Source organism: Haliotis asinina, chromosome 10 (genome assembly GCF_037392515.1).
Source record: "Haliotis asinina isolate JCU_RB_2024 chromosome 10, JCU_Hal_asi_v2, whole genome shotgun sequence".
NCBI classification, from domain to species: domain Eukaryota; kingdom Metazoa; phylum Mollusca; class Gastropoda; order Lepetellida; family Haliotidae; genus Haliotis; species Haliotis asinina.
This window is the reverse complement of record NC_090289.1, coordinates 3,887,163-3,909,299: the sequence shown is the minus strand read 5'-3', so window position 1 is coordinate 3,909,299 and position 22,137 is coordinate 3,887,163. Positions and strand designations below refer to the sequence as shown.

General features: G+C 40.0%; 2 protein-coding genes across 2 annotated transcripts; one reads left to right on the top strand and one right to left on the bottom strand.

Moving 5' to 3' along the window:
- Positions 1 to 499: 499 nt before the first annotated feature.
- On the top strand, positions 500 to 17,285 carry LOC137299107 (cytochrome P450 3A13-like). Its single transcript, XM_067831610.1, has 14 exons — positions 500 to 573; positions 1,450 to 1,537; positions 3,767 to 3,819; positions 4,657 to 4,753; positions 4,964 to 5,080; positions 6,971 to 7,059; positions 8,577 to 8,728; positions 8,956 to 9,086; positions 9,366 to 9,477; positions 10,170 to 10,327; positions 10,712 to 10,800; positions 11,186 to 11,323; positions 12,112 to 12,262; positions 17,208 to 17,285. Exons 1-14 carry the CDS (start codon positions 500 to 502, stop codon positions 17,283 to 17,285), a joined length of 1,527 nt encoding a protein of 508 aa, XP_067687711.1.
- Positions 17,286 to 20,159: 2,874 nt separating this feature from the next.
- On the bottom strand, positions 20,160 to 21,476 carry LOC137298467 (allatostatin-A receptor-like). The gene has a single exon (XM_067830741.1). It carries the CDS (start codon positions 21,474 to 21,476, stop codon positions 20,178 to 20,180), a length of 1,299 nt encoding a protein of 432 aa, XP_067686842.1. The 3' UTR covers positions 20,160 to 20,177.
- Positions 21,477 to 22,137: the final 661 nt, after the last annotated feature.

Below are 22,137 nucleotides of genomic sequence, written 5' to 3'. Positions count from 1 at the left end.
TCAAAATGACAAGTGTGTCAAACCAATACACTTGGAAATATTTATTGAAAATACAAACTGAAATTCATGTGAGTTTATCCCGTACCATATATCTCGCTGTATCTTATATAACTTAAGATATCTTATATATCTTATGTAAATGTTCGTTGTTTGAGTGCACTTACTGTTTCCTGGTAATACCGGCGTGTCTAATGGACTATGTACTGGTGACTGATGAAATAATTATGATCACCCCAGGGACACGACATACATATAGGCTGCCCATGGAGTATTCAATTAAATAGATCCAAATTGCTCATCTCAAACATGCATTAATTAATGTACGCCTTTGTACAACCATCATCAAACACAACTTGGTTGTAAACCCCAACTGTGACCGTAATCACAGTCAGGTATTCTGAGAGCACATGTTGTAGCCACTGGTTTACGGAGCAAACAGACCGTTGTTTCAAAGGTTATTGTGTAGTTGAGAAGATTGACGTGTATCCGTCACAACAACATGGAGATCTTGGGGCAGGTGGACTTGCCATTGAATCTTCTTCTCACCATTGTGGCGGCTTGTCTGATCTATACGTAAGTTTATATATGGGATGGTCAGGTTCGCTGGTGAGGTTGAAGCACGTCATCTTAACCCAGAGCCATACTTAAGTTGTCAGTCATTGCATTTCCGAGTCTAGACTCGATTATGTACAGATTGACTAAATATCGCTGGGATATTGCCTAATGAAGCGTCAAGCCAAAACAACAACAAATTTCGTACCCCCAGAAATACTAAGAGTGCCAGGGTTAGAGTTTTTGACGTTCTGTAAAACGCCCCAGTTAAACTGCAATGCCAGGACACAGGAGGAAGGTAAGTGTCGTCACAACATCAGAAATCATATTACTGACAACACAAGAGGTTAGCTGAACATGAAGGAACCGCCATAGGGCAGATAGGTGGTTTCCACCCCGTCATCAGATGGCGATTTTGCACTGCAATTAGCAAAGCACAAGGCATAACAAAACTTCTGAGCACAGGCGGTCTCTTCTTCCGGCGACTTTATTGCTTGTCTCTCAGCTTTGATATATCTAGTGAACATTGAATTGTGACACAATTTGGTGATTACGGATCTGGACAGGTGTCTTTGTTCGCGATTTCAACGAACGACATTGTCGAAATTGTAAACGTTCGGATTGGTATGGTTTGGACAACACTCTTTGCAGGTCCAATGAACGTTCACAAAGCGAGGGTAAGGTCTAAAATTAAACGCCCCCATTTTACAGTTAGTAACCAATATAGGGTAAAATCTACCGTCTTCAACTACAGTCGGGGGGTTGTGTTTCACATCATCCGCCCTAAATAACAATCTTTGAGCTGGCACTCATTTGGGCAATACTATCAAGCAAAACACCACAGTGGTTTATACTTTTTCAAAGCTGCATTCTGTACAATTGGTATCTATTTCACAGATATGGAACCTGGGACTATGATTACTTCAAGAAGCTGGGCATCCCTGGACCGAAACCTTACCCTCTTATCGGATGCAGCATTGGATTTGTAGGTGCAGATATAATCATGAAATTCATGTATATGAAATAGGTACTACACACACACACACACACACACACACACACACACACACACACACACACACACACACACACACACACACACACACACACTCACACACCAAACACACACCAAACACACATGACTTTCGCGGATGTATATGGCAGTGCTAGTTAAATGACGCAGTTCTGTAAGCTTTTTAAATGACGACAGATGAAAGCAATGATAATCAATCATTACATGACTACGTAATAATCTTTTCAGCTGGGCCCGTTCATTTTCGTAGATAACGTTATTGAATATTCGTGAATGTTACGGTTTACATTTGCGCAAAAGTAGGCCTCTCAGACTTAAAGGAGTTACAGGGCTGTGTGTAGCTATTCTCAGCGCAATGCTGACAACTGCGGCAAAAGTGTCTTCCCAATGCTACTGATGACACCTGTACCTGACGTCCTCACCGGAAAGGTGATTTCGTGTAAAACTTAAGAGATCGTGAGTGTGGTTTAGAATTTCGCCCAAAGCGAGCCAGCGTGCCGTTTTAGTGTGTCTTCCCATAGCTTAGACACTACGTCACGTCATTAGTTGGGTTTTGTTTGTGGGCCAAATCTGGACCAAATTAGCATAAACGAATAAACAGCTTTGTGGGGCATTCATCTCACTACTCGCCGTCCTATCCTTTCCCATGGCATATTGGAAAATGATTGAGAATGCAGTTCAGAATATTTTCTACGGTGATTGTCTCAGGGACAACAGATGCAGTTTTAATATGTCGCGAGTGGTTTGATTGTGCGTCAGGACCGTACATCTTAAATATGGCCATCACTTCGTGTTACTTCAACGTGATGTTTTCAATGAGTCGCTCGACAGAGAAACGTCTTCAATCTGCTCACGATAAGACACTTTATGCTAAACCACCTATATTGATTTCCGCACGAAAGTTGATTCTAGAGCGACGTGGCTGTGAAAAAGGATGATGAATTACATACGCGGTGTATATCTAATTATTTTTGTATTAAATCTCATGTTGAGAATTTAAGGCCATAGTTCCATATACAAAGTAAATATATGATATGCAGATGTACAACATAAGACACAGACGTTATATTGATTTTTTTCTCAATACAAACGCATAATAGATACATAGAACTAGCTTATATTGAAATATGGATGTTTTACAGGGGAGAATTGAATACAGTTTCGTAGCATTGATGTTTGACTGCAGCCATTGACGAAATTACATTTGCCTTAAATCATTATATACAGGACAAAGAAATAAAAAATGTAATTCATCCTCTACAGTATTGGAAAATGGACAGAACCTTTGTGATTTTATAATAGATGAATATCTTTTTTTATTGACAGATAAATCATTTAGGACGAGTCTCTGTCTTTTGAAAGCCTTACGAAGGGTTTTATTGCGTAGGTTGTATAGATACAACTCAGGTTCCAGTAAAGATTTAAACTCACGAAAACAATCATATCTTGACCTTTCGTATAAAGATAAATGTCAGTCTTGTTTAAAGATATCGGTAGTTCTGGTACGAAAATGTTTGACATCACGAAGGACAATCATATTGTTGGTGTTTTCTGTGGCAGACGATGTTCTGACATTTTCGTTACTTTACACCAGTACTTTAAACAGAGAGAGTAAGAAATTATGTACAAGGAAATCTGCCACCCACATTCAACGTACACTATATTTGGGGTGTATACCAACATTTACAAAACCGTTTACAAGCAAGAAGGTTAACTTTTTCTGTGACGTAAACTTCCTTATCGCACCAAATTTCAGACCCATAAAGAATAATAGGCTGTAGTTGGGAATCAAACAATTTGAAGAACATGTTGCGACCAACAACCCCCAACTATGTTATGACACAGAACAATTGGAGTAGGGTCGTTTTCCCTTCAATTGCCAAGTTACTGATAGATCTATTTTGGTTTAGTGTATGTGTAAACGGTATCCCTAGATATCTATATTCTTTAACAACAGTCAAGCGTTCACATGAAAATGTCACTCTTCATTAGATGTCATCTCTGATGGCCAGTAAGAGTACTTAACATAAGGATGCCAGAACATCTGGCATTTCTCCTACACCTGGCCCTTGAACATGCAAGAAACATGGCTCATCAACGCGTGACTAGTCTGAGCTGATCGGTGACGCTTCCTCTAAACCTAATGGAAAAATATTATCGCCATTTGTTTTGTTCTTTCAGTCCTTCTACCCGAAGTTCCCCTCCTGGAAACAGAAGTATGGAAGAGTATTTGGGTAGGTGTATTGTACTAAGGATGTTCATTATCTCATACCACCCGTGATTTTCAGTGTTTAAAGAGGTCCTCAGCAACCGAAGCTGACTAACGGTATTGGGTGGGCCAGATTCGCTGATTAGGTCAATGCGTGTCATCGTGCTACTTTTGTGTACATGAAGGTCGATGGTCACTCTCTGGATTGTCTGTTCCATATTCACGTACATATGGCAGGCATCACACAGCTAGAACCTTTCTATGTACATTACCCCGTACACATACAAAGTGACATGTGGTTCATCCACTTTACTTAAGGAAGCTCTTGGAATGTAAAGTTTGTTAAGCCCAAAGTAGGCCAGAAAATAATTTATCAATGTTCAGTTCAGAAACAAAAGGCGTATAGGCGAAACAGAGAGTTCGGAAATTTACCAACACAGACATATATCTTACATGTACTGGGTGACCATGGTGATATTGGTGTGCGTCTTGAACACATCGTTGGTGGATGTGTGAGGAAACCTCAGTGATGCAGGTATTAGACGTTTACCGTTTAGATGAAAGCCATGACAATGACTGACAAACTGCAGTGATCCTGGAATTGAAACCGGTGATAACAGGGTGCTGGCATGCCTAAGGGCGCCCTGGAAGAAAGACATAACTCCATTATCTTCATCACGTGTCACGTGGTTGATTTTATACGAGGCTCGTAATTCTACGTGTTGTTGTGAAGTACGATAAGATTGGAATATGTGCCTGAAGGATTGTATAGGATTATTTGCTTGAAAGTCTCCCTCCTGACAATACAGTATTCAAAGAAATGTTCTTTGTTATCTTTATTACGTTTTATATCTTTATTTAGGATCTTCATGGGGAACCAAAAAGCTTTAGTCATATCCGATCCGGATATTCTGAAGGAGGTCTTGGTCAAAAGTTTCAACACTTTCAGGAACCGGATGGTAAGCAATGTTACTTGTTAAATATTTTCACATCGAACAAATGCCGTGTTCCTTGCGACGTTTACGCTGTGATGGTACAGACTGAAAAGAGAAGGAATCGTCGAAACTATAGTCAATTATGTTGCTCTCAAAGCACTCAAGACGTAACATCTGAAATAATGTCAACAAAGAATGTTAAGACTTGCACAATAGTGTTCTTAATTTTTGCAGAAAGTCCCAATGATACCCTTCCCGTTAAATTTGGGTTTGTTTTTTCTGGACGACGCCCAATGGAAGAGAGTGAGAAGTATCACCAGCCCTGGTTTCAGCAGCAGCAAACTTAGACTGGTGAGGCTTTCCCTTTGTATCTGTAGATTCCGAAAGACATACACATGTCAGGTAAATTATATCATACTATTTCACTTGTGATATCAAAGTCCTTCTCACATGAACAGCTGTGACAATTCGTCACGCATCATCGTGCTGAATTCCATTCCACGTGACACGAAATAAACTTCCAGGCCAGCCATGCTTTGCGACATATACAAGCTGAAAACTTATTGTTCAATCCCATATTTTGGCTTGTTTATAATGACAGCTTTTTGGGCCTTCGCCTGCAGGACTTGTCAATGATCTTAGTTTACAATTCAGGAGATCATTAACCTTGAAGAACTGGAGAACCTTCAAAAAGTCAGTGACCCGTCGTAAAATTCGGTGGTGGCGACAGACGTTGGGTCGGATGTTTTCCATGGAGTTACGTCAATATTTGTCATCAGTGTCGGAAACAGGGCGAGTGTCTGTATGGGAGGGTCTAATCAGTTGTCCAAGCTCAACAGTGTCAATTCCTTATTATTTCGTGTTTCGAAATACCAGTCAACAACCGTGAATGGATTTTTCAATAATTAGGGTCAACTGGCTAGGACGTAGCTAAAGCAAAACCTACTATAGAACATTTCTTTCGGTTCTGTTTTTAGTGTTTTTAGGGTTGATGCTTTGTGAAGCCCTTCACATTCTTTCAGTCGTGACTGAATCGTGACTGGGCACACGCTGCATTCATTGACTAGACTTTCGTTCAATGCATGTCAAAACACTTTCAGAATCTATCGTCGAAAGTTAAAGATCATCATCGACCATGCCCGTGTGTTGATCTCTCTGGGGCCTTTCTAGTTTTGAGACATGAGAAGGCCATTCTATGTGGAAATACTCGTAAAGACCCATGTTGATTTGCGATCAGGAATAGCAGTTAACAGAAAACTAGTAAGTTTAGAACGTTTGGCATACTTTCTTTATTCTGTATGATGTAGTTCCTAAACACATTCAAGGAAATTTAAATGTCATGTATGGTCATGTATGGTATGGTCATGTATGGTACGTCACCATTTTCCCTGATTCTCTCAGATCTTGAATGGCAGGATATTGGAGAATGTCATGCTGAGCTGTAAACGATGTTTTGTTCTCTTCTTACCACGAATCTGTGAGGAACCCCCTCCGTCATGCAGCACACTCTCCCGAACATGGTCACAAGGTTCGCAATGCTGTGATCTGTCACCGCAGTACAGAAAACAACCGGCAGTCATCCATGATGTCTCCCCTCTGCCAGTCACGTTGCTGTCATCTTATACTGTGGGACCATTTTAGACGACGATGAAGCGCTGCAAGATCTGTAAGCCCTAATTCCTTGAGCCCAGAGTCGCCTGTCACTGTATGGTCACTAAGATATGTCCCAAAGGCATTCGTCGCTGATGACATAACAGTAAGAAGTCGATTCCGGACACACAAACTGTGCAAGTACCTGTCTCAACTGGACGGAGGTACTATGGATCTGCTTATTCTTGACTATTCTGATGTCTACCCGGTCTTCGTGCTACATGGAATCAAGGTAGCTACAGCAACACGGGAGCAATGCAACGTTTCAGCAACGAGGACACTGGGATTCCCGTCTGTATCATACCAAGACTCGTGCTATTTCAGGGGTACCCTTTTCAGTCTCACATACCTGCTGCACAATAATTACGAGACTGTCATTGCACATCCAGTTTCTGATGCCCAAGGAAGTGTTTCCTCTTACTAAATTGTGCAAACACCTGCTGAACATCTGCATAAACCATTGCTGTGTTCGTATTGATTAATTTGATCTTGTGTTTTTGCATTTTGTAATTTCATTTTGAAGTGATAAAGTTTCGATAGGTCGTCGGTTTGGTCGAAATACTTTCTAAGAAGTTCTCTTATGTTCTGTAGATGTGTGTTGCCATCAACGAGTGTGCAACGACTCTCGTGAAAAACTTCTCAAAGGTCGTTGGGAATAATAAAGCGGTGAATATGAAAGAGTAAGTATCGTGAAGACATTGTAAGCTGTACTGTTAATTCGGGAAACGATTTTATTGTTTGAAAGGAAATCCATAGAAACATTTGCCTTTGCCTAAGGAATACAGTTTACAAGATACAGTATCTTTTTAATTCTAATGGTGTTTAACAACTGGCTATGATTGTGTTTGTGACGGGTACCAGTGATGCTCCAAATACACGCTACTGTTTGCAAACATCTGCTGTCAGTATCATGTTACAATGATTCATAAAGTCATGATTATAATAATGTACAAAGGAAACTGCTTTTAAAGGACATTTCTTGTGATTACGGTAAACGTTTTTACTTTATTTGTTTATAATTAGAACATTAAAGAAGAACAGATTTTTCTAATGCAGAGTAGTACAACAGCTAACGGTCATTCATTAAAAAACAACATTCGTACGCCAGAATAAATAGGACCCGTAAAGATCCAGGTTAGATATGGTCTTCGGGATCGGTGGGTCAGGCTCGCTGACATGGTTGACACATGTAATCGTATCCCAGTTGCGTAGATCGGCGCCCATGCTGTTGGCCACTGGATTCTTAGAGACAGGCGCCATATTGCCAAGTGGAATATTGCTACCTGCCACGTTACCCAACGAACAATCAACCAAAATTCTGTTCTAAACAATGTGTCTTTGTATAAGATAGACGGTACGTTGTATGTAACGGTAACTGTCATATTGTACCACAGAATATCAATACATTCAACATTTGGTTAAGCACAGGACTGAAAGCATGAACAGTTTTGTGGGGATACAAAATCAGCATAGTGGTGCCACACAGTTTTCACACTAAAGAGCTGACGTTCAGATATCAGGTTCCCCTCCGTGACTGGCCACAGGGTTGGGTCGTTGTCCAAGCCAGTCGCTGGTATACAAAATTCAGACTGGACTGTTATCAGACTGTTGGACTGACGTCGACCGAGTGACCGTGTAAATACTAGCGGTGACTATTGATTGGGAACAATTCCGATAGCGATACTCTATTGCAACATACGATTGCAATAATTGGGCAGTAGGGTTTGTTTCTCCTTGAATTATTGTCTAATTGAAAGTCGTTTTTTATATGAAGTAACATCAAATCGAAGTAGTTCCAGTCTCTTTAATAACTGACAAGAAACCTGAAATCCAGATCAAGTAAACAGTTAAAACATAAACCCAATGAAGCTGCTAGTCTGCACCCAAACATCTTGTATTTATCACAGAAGTCAATTATATAGACAGTCACACATACTATAGATGCATCAACAGTTTTGTTCTTTTCTACCATTGAGTAATTGCTGTCGGACATAATTGCAATTAATCGATAGTGAGATGCATCGTTACAACCCTAGATACTACCCCTTCGTTCATTCCATAGGTCATCTTCACCTTGGTTAAGACTATCATGCGTCACAAAAAGCAACGAGTTCCTGTAACTTGTACAGTTAATTATCATCGATACTATAAATCCCATATTCATAATCACTACTTATGTTAACATAATCTTTTTCAGATACTTTGGGGCTTACACCATGGATGTCATTTCACGAACTGCCTTTGGTGTAAAGGTTGATTCCCAAAACGACTTCGACAACCCTTTTGTTGCTAATGCTAAAGAAATATTTAAACATACCAGTGCGCGAAGATTATTGCCGATAATAGCAGGTACTGTGCCCATTACCTTGTTGAAGAAAGACTGTCTTACCATTGTAACGACGACCATGCCTGCAGGCTGATACGTACATCAGTTCATCTACCACATCTTTCAATGATGCATGTGATTGTTTTCTCGTGGTGCAATAGAAAGGGTTTGTGCATTTCCTCACAGGTGTTCCGTCAATGTTCAATGTTCATTTATGGATGTAGTAACGGCCCTTCCCCTTCTGTTTCAGGTTTGATGCCGAGGCTAGCACGGGCTTTAAGGAAGCGCGGGTTTGGAATCTATCCACAAAGCGTCATGACATTTTTCCGAAGAAACATCACAGAGATGATAGATGAGCAGAAACAACAAACGAGGGAAAAGCGAAAGGTTAACGTTACATTACAGATGATAGTGTTGTCATCGCGACAGCAAATCTTGTTTCGGGACAATCCTTAACATGTTTGAGTACCAACTCTGGTCTTGGTTTAGAGACTAGCACGCCTGGCTATACAAGTGCAGATTAGTTCCATTGTAGTTAACTAGTTACTCAGTTCCATGTGATTCCTGTATCATATATGCAGCACATCTATAGGATTATAGGTCAAACATCCCAGGCCACAAGGCAGATGTTTCACTGATTAAAACACAAAACATTTGTATCAAAAACAGACAAACTACATTCTACAACGACTGCTTGACCCAGCCCAAATCGCAATTAGAGATGACAATGATTACACAGCAAATGGAGAGTCTAAGAAAGGCACAGTCAGAGGTAAGTAGAGACGTACGACACTGCGAGGAACTTGGGTAACACCATTGTGAAAAATGGTGCAGTGGAACTAAGTGTGTAGCAATGTTCCAAGTTAAAACATGTTACCTGTGATTCCAGTTAAGGTCAGTGGTGTGATATATTTAGATTGTACTATATGTAGACTTGCGCTTCAAACCAGTGTCCAAATGAGCCGAGAGCAGTGTAGAAATATCTGGAATATGATATAAGGAGCTTATTCCTGAACTATTTGCCTTGGTATAGAATTTTATGGCATCTGTTTTTAGGTACAAAGGGGGGAGCTGCTAAATTCCTTGTATATTTCAAACTACAAGATGACCATCATTTTATGCGATCGTTCTCTACCCTAGTATACTCCATTTATCAATTCGTAAACTTAGTTTTAGAATACATTTGTTAATTACATCATATTACTTTATTGTTTGTTTCACAACTAATTCTTTGAAAGACTGATAACGGTTGAACTGTCCTTTTCAACTCGAGAATCAACACACATAACGGTTGAACTTGCCTTTCAACTCGAGAATCAACACACATCTCACTATATATCCTATGCTTCGTGTCTGTAACTGATTGTAGGATCTACTCCAGAAATGTCCCCAATAACCTTGTATGACATGACATCATCTATCTACTCTGTAATAGAAGAGTGACACTATCGTCGCCATTTTCAGGTCTATCGACAGATGAAGTAGTTGGCCAAGGCATAAATTTCTTCGCTGCTGGATTCGAAACAACAGCGTCAACACTAACATTTGCGTCGCACAGCCTCGCCGTGAATCCTGATATCCAAGAGCAGGTGTACAATGAAATCAAAGAAATGATTGGAAATGTTAGTAGAAGTCTCTTACCAGCAACTGGGCAGACCTGATAATAGCTGTTGACACCATCGTAATATCAGAATAATGACGAATATTTCCATAATCAACAGAAACGTAAGCCCATTGTATGATTCATTGTATGATTCATTGTATGATTCGACAAGACATATTTATGTATCATATATATCACTATCAAACCAATTAATTCAACACTAAGCTGATTCATCATCGTGACGTCATAGTTCATGACGCAGCGCTAGACTGAACAGCAAATACATTGTGGCTATTAAACCTTTTCAAAGCAACGCGACAGTTGGTTTACATGTATACGACCGTTAAATGAGATTCTGTTTGGAGAACTAGGTAACAGTCAGACATGGCCTGTTTTTTAACAGGAAGAACCAAACTACGACAATATTGGGAAACTGAAGTATCTTGACAACGTCATCACTGAGACGCTCAGACTCTACCCACCAGTTATTGCGTAAGTTTATAGAATTGCAACATACAGTTGTTCTTCTTACCGATGAGTCTCATACGCTGAATAAGTGTACTCTGTTGATGTGTTCATAGTTGTTATCACCTGTATTATTGACAAAATAAAACTGACGCCAAAATGACCAGCATATCCTACTCTACCTTGTCTCTCACACAAACCTGGTTGAAGGAATCCTGTTAACTGTTCCTATGATTGTATAACCTTTATATCATGTACATACATGAAAAAGTGTCATTCAGACTTCACTAATATACCTTAGTACCACATGACTATATCAGGGGCAAATGCGATAGAATGATCTGATCAATAAAACTACCCAGTGCCATTCCACACATAACGACGTGCCGCTTTCATGAATTCTATGTTTTAGGTTACATCGCAGGGCGTCTGAAGATATTCAGATCAAGGGATTGACAATTCAAAAGGGTCATACCATCTTTATCCCCGTGTTCGCTATGCAAAGAGACCCGGAGTTCTTCAAGAAGCCAGATTCCTTCCGACCAGAAAGGTAATGCCATGGCGAACAAGGGACATTGTTATAGAAAATCATCGCACGTAAATGGCATTCAGAGAACGCGTTACTGAATCAGCATTCGCGTTCGGAAACCATGGCCACTGTGAAGCCAGCAGCCTTCGTACTTTTATTACTTACTCCAACAGTTTGGCAAAGAAAAAGGTTTACAGTTAACCGTGGGAGTACTTAAATGCTTTATAATTTTGAGCGCATATATCATTCTATTTGTAATAAGCGAATGCTTATCGCAGTGACTTAGATTCAATGTCTTGTTTCTACAACCCACGCTAAACGTGCCATGTTATTACGCTGTGTAGTGTGACTTCATACTGTATTGTCCTCATTGTTTCAACGAGCTAGACTTAAGTACTTCCCGTGGATTTCCTGTTTCATCAAATGGAGCAATTACTTGACGTCCGTGTAAACGAGTGATGACACAGACTGGTGGACTTCTTTCCTAGTCTGACTCACAGTCCTACATTGTTTTCCCTACAGTCTTTCCATAGTCCTCCAGTGTTGAAGCCCTTAAGGAAGTCTAGATTTCTCCAGGTTAGGATGAATCTGTGGTGTCCCTGTAAGACATCATCTCTCTATGTGCTCATGTTTCCTTATCTCGGCTACCATGAACATTCAACATTCATCATGATTACGCTAAGTATGAGACGATGGGGGGGGGGGGGGGGGGGGGTTGAGGTGTCCAGTTTACATGTAACGACTTACGTGTGATATTTGATAGTTCCTGTCAATGATGTCTCAGGTTATTTCTCGTTATTACTTTCCAGACATGATGAACACTCCCATCCGCTGTCCTTCCTAGCGTTTGGGTATGGTCCGAGGAAATGTATTGGGATGCGTCTAGCTCTCATTGAGGCTAAAATAGCCTTGGTTCATCTTCTGAGAACTGTGAAGTTAGAATGTTTGCCAGGCACACAGGTATGATTACCTTCTTTGACACCATTCATCATCTTCAGCACTACAATTCCAGTCACAGCATCACTCATTTTCCTTAACCTTCATTGTCAGCTGTGAGAATAATCGCCCGGAATCAGAGACTGAGATATTCATTGTAACCCTGTCTCTTTAAAACTGAGGTCCCTCGCCGATTCTGTAACCCTTAGACCCCAGTACCTGCAACACGTAGTCATGCTGCCCGAACATTCACCTTGTATGGTGTTGTCGATGATGATGATGATGATGATGATGATGATGATGATGATGATGATGACATATCCACACAACATCTACATGTTCAAGGCGCTTCAGTGTCAGTTGGCGCGTTCTTGAGACAATCGTTGAGAAGGTATTAAGCTCCTGTATGACTTTTCCGTACTATCATCTTGAATGTCTATTCTCCTGGTTTAGTTTTCAATATCTGACCGAGGGCCTGCTACTTTACTATACTCATCCCTACCTGTGCTTCAACACGACATCATGTGCAGTGAGGAGAATGAAGTGAATATCAATCATACTACTAACGTTTTTCATGCCACTGAGCAGTTTAACATCAGACTACCCTAACGTCACAACGTACTCTTTCGAAAGCCCTCTTAGGCATGCAGTTATGAATGGACAAAATCAAATACTACTTCGTCTGATATAAATGAATGAAAGTAAACGCTTGGTTCTGTCAAAGTATTTGTGAAAACACGACATACGTAAACCTTGAAAAAGGGGTAGCAGTTACAAACATTGTGTATACGTTCCCCAAACACCGAAAGATATCGTACTCAGGTGCGAAGTTGCCATGGCCTCCCAGCCAGATGTAAACGGTTCCGTCGATGTTGAAGGGTAAATGTCGATAGGTCCTGATGCCCAGAATACGCAGTCGTCTCATCACTGTATTGCTTCTGATTCGAAGACTCAACACTGTTGATGCCAATGGCGTCACTGTCAGCATCCGGTCGCAAAGCTGGAAAGTGCGCAAGTAATTGACATCTTGCCGGGTGGTCAGTCTCAGCCTTGCAGTTCGAGGACTGTCAGATGTCTGACCTGGCTGATGCGTCCCTTTAGTCTGATGATAGTCTGTCTTGTGCGTTGTAGTAATAGGGTCGGTAAAAGCCCCAATCTGCGACATTCCAATGGCTCGCCTCTCCTTCCGCCGTTGATTAGCTTGGCATCTTGGTATGTTCATATAGCACTAACAATCACAGTCGACCTTGTCTTATACTGTTGGCGCTAGACAAAATCACGATTTTCATGATATTCCTTCACAGCACTTGAAAGGACATCTGCGTTGTTTTGGCAACAAGTACATAATATTCAGCGCTGACGTTCCGCTGAGACTTGTCAAAGGTGAAACTTATAACAAATTTACCCCAAATGTCAACTCATGCATTTACACTATTCGTCCAAATGACAAACCATGGTATGGCTCTAATTTGAGGAGGGAATCCCGAAAAAGAGACCGATTATGGAGAAGGGCCAAGAAAACAAATAAGAGAGCGATGAAAAAGCTTATAAATACCAGAGAAATAGAGTAAACAACATGAAATGTTGTGCGAAAGAAAACTTTTATTCCAATATTAATGGCCTACTATTGGAATTATAGTCTGAAAATAAATCTTCATATTGGAAATTATTAAGTTATATTGTACAAAACTCGGGCTCTACTTCGCATATTCCCCCTCTCAAGCAGAATATTGATGATGAATTTCCAACGCTATTTCCTGATCTGTAAAACGCTGAAAAACTTAATACATATTTCGAATCAATATGTCGTTTGAGTGATAAAGATGTACATTACCACATTTTCCATCAAGGACCAACATGCAGTTAGAGAAAATAGTAATTTCTGGGAAGGAAGTATCTGATGTTATGAAAGGTTTGCACCTAAATAAAGCTTCACGGCCTGATAGAATAGGTCATAAATTATTAAGGAACACCGTTGATTCCCTATCTAAACCGCTGTGGTTACTGTTTAACCTATCATTGCAATATAGTGTGTATCCAAACAAACGGAAAAGTGCATATGTCATGCCTCTGTATGAGAAAGGTGATCACTCTATTGTTTCCAATTATAGACCTGTTTCTCTTATAAGTTGTATAGGAAAACTGTTTGAAAGAGTGGCATATAAACACTTGTATAACTATTTTCATGTTAACAAACTTTTATATAAGTATCAATCAGGCTTTCAAGCCGGTTACTCAACTGTCTATCAATTAATTGAACTTTACCATCATATTTGTACATCCCTCGACAGCAAAGAAAAATATTGTATGATATCTTGCGATGTATCCAAAGCTGTTGATCGTGTGTGGCACAAAGAACTCGTTCGTAAATTAGAGATGTATGGTATTAGAGGCCAGCTCTTACAATGGCTATAGAGTTACATAAGTGATCGCAGTCAACACGTCCTCGTAAACGGAGCTATATCCAAGCCCAGGTATTTAACAGCTGGCGTCCCAGAGGGATCAGTATTGGGACCCCTCTTATTCGTTGTCTATGTTAACGATATTGCTGATAAATTAGATTGTGTAACAAGACTTTTTCTGGCGATACCTCGCTTGGAAAATCATCGAAAAGTACTAGAGAAATTGAAACTTCTCTCAATGCCAGTTTAAACATATTATATAGCTGGAGCAAATACTGGTTGGTCTCATATAATCCTGAAAAAAACTGAAGCAGTGTTGTTTTCCATGACTGATGAAACTGAACCATTGAAATTATTTTTTGACGGAAAGCAAATTAATTTGGTAAACAATCATCAACATCTCGGAGTAACATTTGAAGCAAACGGCAAATGGTCTTGTCACACTAATCAAATTATCAAGTCGTGCTCAATAACGATATCATGGAAACTGAAATACTTACTAAACAGAAATACAATCGACACTATCAATAAGATATTTATCACACGACACTTATGCTTGTGAATTATGGGATGGTTGTACTGTACAACAGAAAGAAAACTAGAGAAACTACTGTTAGAAGCTGCCATAATAGTAACAAGACTACCTAGATATACCTCATGACAAAGTCTGTATTATGAGACAGGATGGGAAAAGCTGGATGAACGAAGAAAAAGAAGAAAACTTTGTCTATTCTTTAAAATTCAAAATAATTTGGCTCCAGTATACATAAAAGATATTACTCCTGATAGTGTGGGATCAAGATCTAATTATAACCTTAGGAGTGCTAACAATATTATCGTCCCTTCTGCAAGATTACTTTCGTATGATTCCTTTTTTCCATCAACTTTAAGAATGTGGAATAATATTCCCGAGAGCGAAAGAGTCCGACCTTCATTGCTAAGTTTCAAGTCGTACTTAGAGTGCGAGCAACCTGTAACTTCATCATATTACTCGTTTGGAATTAGAAAACTTAATATTATGCATACAAAGTTGAGATATATGACTAGTCAGCTAAATTATTATCTGTATCGTTTCAAAATGAAAGATTCTGCCTCTTGTTACTGTAACAATGCTTGTGAAAATGTTCATCACTTCCTATTGGAGTGTAAATTGTACAAAATTCAAAGAGAGATATTAATGTTAAATCTAAAAAGTACTGTAAAACGTGATTCTCCAATCACACTGTCGTTATATGGAAGTCCTGATATGACCACTGAACAAAACGAATACGTTTTTATATGTGTGCAAACTTATATTCAACAATCAAAACGTTTTGTGTGATTACATAAATTGCGCCCCTTCCTCTCTTTCATGTTCCTATCTCTTCTCTCTGTTCTTTCCTAAGACGTATACAATTAAAAATGTACGTATGTAAATATTAGGGAGTGGGTATTTTAAGTTGGATAACTTGTCCCCAATCCCGTTTACATTTGTGAATAAAATATGTTTAAATCAAGGGCAAACTTGGACTTCTGAAGACTGACTGTTGCATTGCTGTGGGGGAACTCTTTATGTGGTTTATCTAACTGTTAAGGCATTTCGTCACCATTTTCACAAACTACCCCTCGTGGGAAGACCGATGGCATGACGTAACCCCATAAAACAAATCAGCAAAGGATTTACAGAATACGATGCAGCGATTAGATATGACAACATCGATTTAATCTTATCATGATGTAATCATCTTATCATACATTCATCTTACATAGTCATCATATCATTACATATTCTTCTATAATCATATTATCATCATTCATTCATTTAATCATATATTCATCTTTTCTTATATCCATGCATCCTATCATGTATTCATTTCATCATCATGTATTCATCTTATGATATACGTCAAACGAAAAATATGCGAACACCCTAAAATGTTATAGTCATATATAAACGTAATCGTGGTGAAGTGTGTCTTCTACATTCATTTGGCTGTTTGATTCAAACTGTTTGGGAGTTTTAGTCAAACTTGGTGCTGATGTGTTCCAACATCCTTCTTTGTCGCTGTTTTAGCAATGTTTCACTTCACTCAAACTCAAAGAATATTGAATCAGTTGCTTTACTGCATGTTCTAACATGTCACTTGAAGTGTTCATTAAGCACACACAATGTTGCATTTACCGCAGAGTACACATCACCTCACTACGATTAATGTGACATGTGCCTATCAAACTGTAAGGTGTTCCCATACGTTTTGTTTGTAGTACCTGTATATATTCATCTTGTATACTCATATTATCACCATTTATTAATCTAATCATATATTCATCTAATCATCAAATATGTATCCTATGCTTCTATATGACATCTTATTCGTGACATGCTTTCATCAAATCGCTATATGTCATCATGACCTGTTTACGACATTCTTTTCTGCCTATCATATCCATTACGATCCTTCCTGACATATTACCTCACGGTATATTAAAACCGTACGAATATGACGTGAACTGTTTTTTCCAGCATGGTATACATGCCATTATAGTGTTTTGAAATGCTTGTGATTGTATGCATGTGTATTTTTCAGGAGGTTTTGACGTTTAAGAACACCAACTTCCTGCAAGCGGACAAGGAGATAAGATTGAAATTATCATCGAGATGCTAAATGTTTAGTGATGAATGATTTACTAAATCTTGATCATTTGAATTAATAACATCTTAATTAAGATACTAAAATAATGCCATTTCGGTTTTGAATCCGTGTAATATCTGATAAACATGTTCGTCCCTCATGATCTGTGTTCTGTATGCCATAAAGTGTTTACCTCATAATATCGGTGCTACGTTGAAAGATCTGGATTATGAGTATTTCTTTTTTTGTCGTGACGGGTGGTCAGGACATGCTTTCCCTTTAGAGTATACTACCCCTAAACCACCCCGGACACTATATCAGTCTTCACATTGTCGAAATGGAGTTAAACAACATGAATTTACTAACAAAACCACACGGTTTGCTGTGATTCCTCAGAAACTGGTAAGATATCATCCACAATTTGAAAAGCAACACCGTCCTCAGCTGTGATGGATGTAATGAAAGATAATGGAACTGTCGCCTTTACGATGGCAGGAAAAACTCATCTCTCACGCCAGACTTCATGACGTGCCTGCAATAGCTACCTCTTCACTGGCCGAACCACACATTCAAAAGGGGTGAGTGGAAGAGGTTTTTGGGGAGAGAGGGTTGTACACTTATGTTTCATATGTCATGAAAATATCTATAAGTACATGGAGTGCAAATCAAAAAGTACCTGAAACCGAACTAAGACACAGAAATGTTTTGAACTGGAACATGGAAAATGTGAAGTCTCCTTTCCCTGACGCCTGGCGACTTAAAACTAACCCCGAAGCGAATAATAATCGGCCAATGCACGTCACTGGTGTACCGGATCCATTTTCTGTTCATCTGGAACTCCGAACCGTTTTTCACACAATCCTCAACATTCGAAGTAAAATTCAACCATCCACTTTTTTACTCGTACTCGTACTCGTACTATTATACTAATGTTGTGGCTAAATGTGCGTACACTCGCCTCCAATTGAAGGGATGGTGTACATGCAGCTAAGGTCCATGTAGGTAGCAGAGGCACTGTCCCGAGAATGGCGATCTACCTTCCGTTGTTGGCGATCAATATTTTTATGATGCATTGTCAAAAGTAGTTTTCTACTTTTAAAAGTACATTCTAGCAAGTCGTAACTCTTTTTGTGACACTCTTGTTGTCTCACAGTCCCTCGATGCCTTGTTGTTAACTATTTGCAATAGACATTATGTATTTACAGTATTTACCGTCACTATACGGTTGAAATATTGCCTCATTAATATTAACTCATAAATCACGGACTTTCTCACGGACACAATATTCAAGGGACACAAATTCAACAGCATGCACCTATCAAAACAAACTAGCATTGCTATCCTCTCATGTGAAGCATACCATCTGTGAAGCATACCATCTGTGAAGCAGACGAGATTAGTCTTACCAGAACACACAAGTCACATCCATATTTCTCAACTGTCACAAACCCTCGAAAGGAATGAAGAAGGGTATAAAATCTCTAATGGACAGATCAAACAATCTATCAATGTTTCAGGTTCTTAGATAAGAGATGAGACATAGGTCTGTGAATATATTAGGTTCAGCTTGACCTTCGAATTGTTAAATTTGTAATTTTCTCTCTCTGTATTTATCTTTCCTAGCGTCAATTTCTTATTGCCTAATCAAAATTTCCCTCTCGCCATCAGATCGTTCAAATTCCCGTTGTTTTACTGAATGAACTGATTTTAATTTTCGCTTTTTTAAACTGGGTATGACCAGCAAGTTTGAACATTACACTGAAGAGGCGAGAATATCATTGATTAGCTGAACAAATAAGAAACTATAACGTGAAAGTTCTTAGTTTTATTAACAAATAACCATGGACACTGCTGTATTCGATTTTACATAGCAGACACTGTATATTGTCAGGGCACGCCTCCACATCACAATTTTCACACGTTTAGTGGACACTTTGTATAAGGATCATAAAATATACAACACATGTTTGCCAGCTCATTAACACCTCCATTGCATCCTCTTCTGGTATCAATTCACTGCAAACAGTGATGTTCACAATTCAAGTAAGACATACCAGTACGAAAATAGTGTCATGGACAACACATATATTTATAGATGCTATTCCGCTTATCGCCGTTTTCATCATTTCCAGCCACGTATCCATTGTCAATAGCTACAGATCTTGTTGTGAAAATCATATCTTCTCGGTGAGGTGTGTTGGGCCTCAGTGAAGATCCGTGTCAAAAATTATCTTTCGCGGCCCATGCTTGACATAAGACGCGACAAACGGGATTGGGTGGTCCGGCTTGCTGACTTGGTTGACTTGGTTATTACATGTGATCGCATCCCAGTTGCGTTGATCGATGCTCATAGGTAGAATAATGCTCCATGTCTCGTTACACAACAAACCAACCAACCTCTCAACTCAGTAGCCCCTCATGTGATCCATGGGCTACCGTCACACACCCTGACTGCCTCACACAACCTGAACACAGTGGCCCTGGTTCCCGGAATTGACTCCTGATTGAGCATTAGATGCGGTGATTAAGCTACATACAAAGACACTAATTAACACCAAACAACGACATCCACCACCATCACCGCCTCCGCGATCACCACAATCGCCACCGCAATCTCCATGACATCAACAAACAGCTCCATCGTCACATCCACAAAGACAACAATAAACACTAACACAAAATCACAAACTATTTGTGTTACAGCCAATCTGGAACCAGATGAAAGAAGTAGTAGTAGTAGTAGTAGTAGTAGTAGTAGTAGTAGTAGTAGTAGTAGTAGTAGTAGTAATGGGATTTCTGACGTTGTAAGTGTTTGCGTGCAACCTCACATGGGTAGATCACTTCAGTTAATAACTGACGCTTGTGCTTCTATAAACGTGGGAACACTTCACGGACAGCTTCACATATGTCTGAATATCTTAAGTCTTAAGTGGCTACTCTGGAAGATACTTCTGCGACCGCCGTTTGTTTTGTGGATGAAGGTTTGTCAGATGTACTCGGGTTAGCTTTCTTCTCATCACAGCCAAACATGTTCTTCGCTGTGGCTAAGAACTTCTGACTCATCACCATGTAGATGACGAAGTTGCATGATGAGTTGATTATCTCTGTGAAGACGTTGGCGGCGGTGAGGAGGATAGCGAGGTTGTGCTTCTTTCTTCCAACATGGATATCAGTGATCACGTGACGAACGATCATGAGAATGTTTCCTGGGGTCAGACAGAATACGTACAGACAAGAAATGGCTACGAGCATCTTTGTCAGCTTCTTCTCCTGTGCGGAGAAGTCCTTCTTTCCGGTTCTGGTTTCAGATCGCCAAGATTTTTGCCTTCGAATCGTACAAATGACGGCAATCGTTGATAGTGCAACCATGTAACAGGGGATCTGTCGCAGTGCAATACTGAGGGCGATGTCACCGTAGCATTCGAAGGCTCGGTGGTTCTCTTCAAACATCTGTGTGGTCTCGAGATAGATGCGCGTGCGGTTAATGCTTGTGTCATACTCCCAGCGTGTTTTGTACACGCAGAACATCGGCGTGATTAGTAGAGCAATGATAACATACACGCTGATGACGCAGGATCTCATCCGCTTTGCCGTCAACCACGTCTTCGCCTTCAACGGTTTCAGAACTGCGATACATCTCTCCAATCCGATAACCATAGTGAGAAGGCTTGTGACGCGACCGAAGTACACAGAGATGAAGTGTCCTTGCGGATGAAGTAGTGCGGCCCAATTCTTACCAATTACCTCGTCCATCCTTGTCACGAGACATGACGCCTTTTCCATGTAAGTAGTGAACAGGAACATAGTATCAGAGACAGCCAGAGCGAAGAGGCAGATGTTGGTCTTCTCCTTGATACCCTGGCGTATAAATACCATCAAAGTTATCACGTTCCCAATCAGACCAAACAATACCACGGGTGGCACAAGGCCACAATCAATGATAGTTAGACCTAGGTCTCGTTGTTCTGCTGTGATAACGTTGTCGGGGTTGTTCCATGGGATGTAGGACACGGCATGGTGGTGGTCCGTGTGTTCCTGGTGATGGTCGTCCGCGACTTCCACGTGGTCACCATGGTTGCCATGGTTGCCATGGTGTCCATGATCAAGGTCCTTGTGGTGATCCATTGCATGGGTAACATTTTCGAGTATCTCTCCGATCACGTGACTTCCTGTGACCAGCACGGATGCAGTTACATTGGCGATAGACGCAGCTGTGTGTGACATCTTTAACTATTCTAAAGTCTGAAAAAGAGGGAACGCTTTAACTGAAGATTGAGTGTACATTGACTTCAAATGTACTTAATTCATATAAATAACTACCCGTCTACAGATATTCAATTATTGTGTTCGAGAAGGTTATCTGTTGAAACTAAAAACATGGGAAAGAATGATCAATCACACCTTCCGATATGTGGAGGGTCAACTGTGGAGGGTCATTAGTTAGGCCGTAATCAATACTTGGGTAATTCAGAATATTCACGTTGATCTTTTCTATTGCTGATATAGCAGATACTGATACTAGGGCAGATAACAGCGGGTATTTGATAAGGACACCTTTGCAACGTGAAAGAAGTAGTCATCTATACAACTGATTCGTCAGGCTCCCCCATAAACGTATGCTGTGCTCACAGAACGATAATGCGCCAGGTCTATACCCAAGACATAAGGACTTCACTTGTGCCGTTTCATAGCCCATCATAATGTTTCGCCACGTGTTGTAAACACATCCACGTGCAAGTGGGAATAAGTATGATTTTAACTGCCCGTGTTACGGAAAGGAGTAATAACTGGAGCCCACTGTCCTTGGTAGGAGGAAGCCTACATTCTCTGTAATCCTATTATTATAATCCTATTATTCCAGAAAAGCTGTGTAATGTGTGATGTT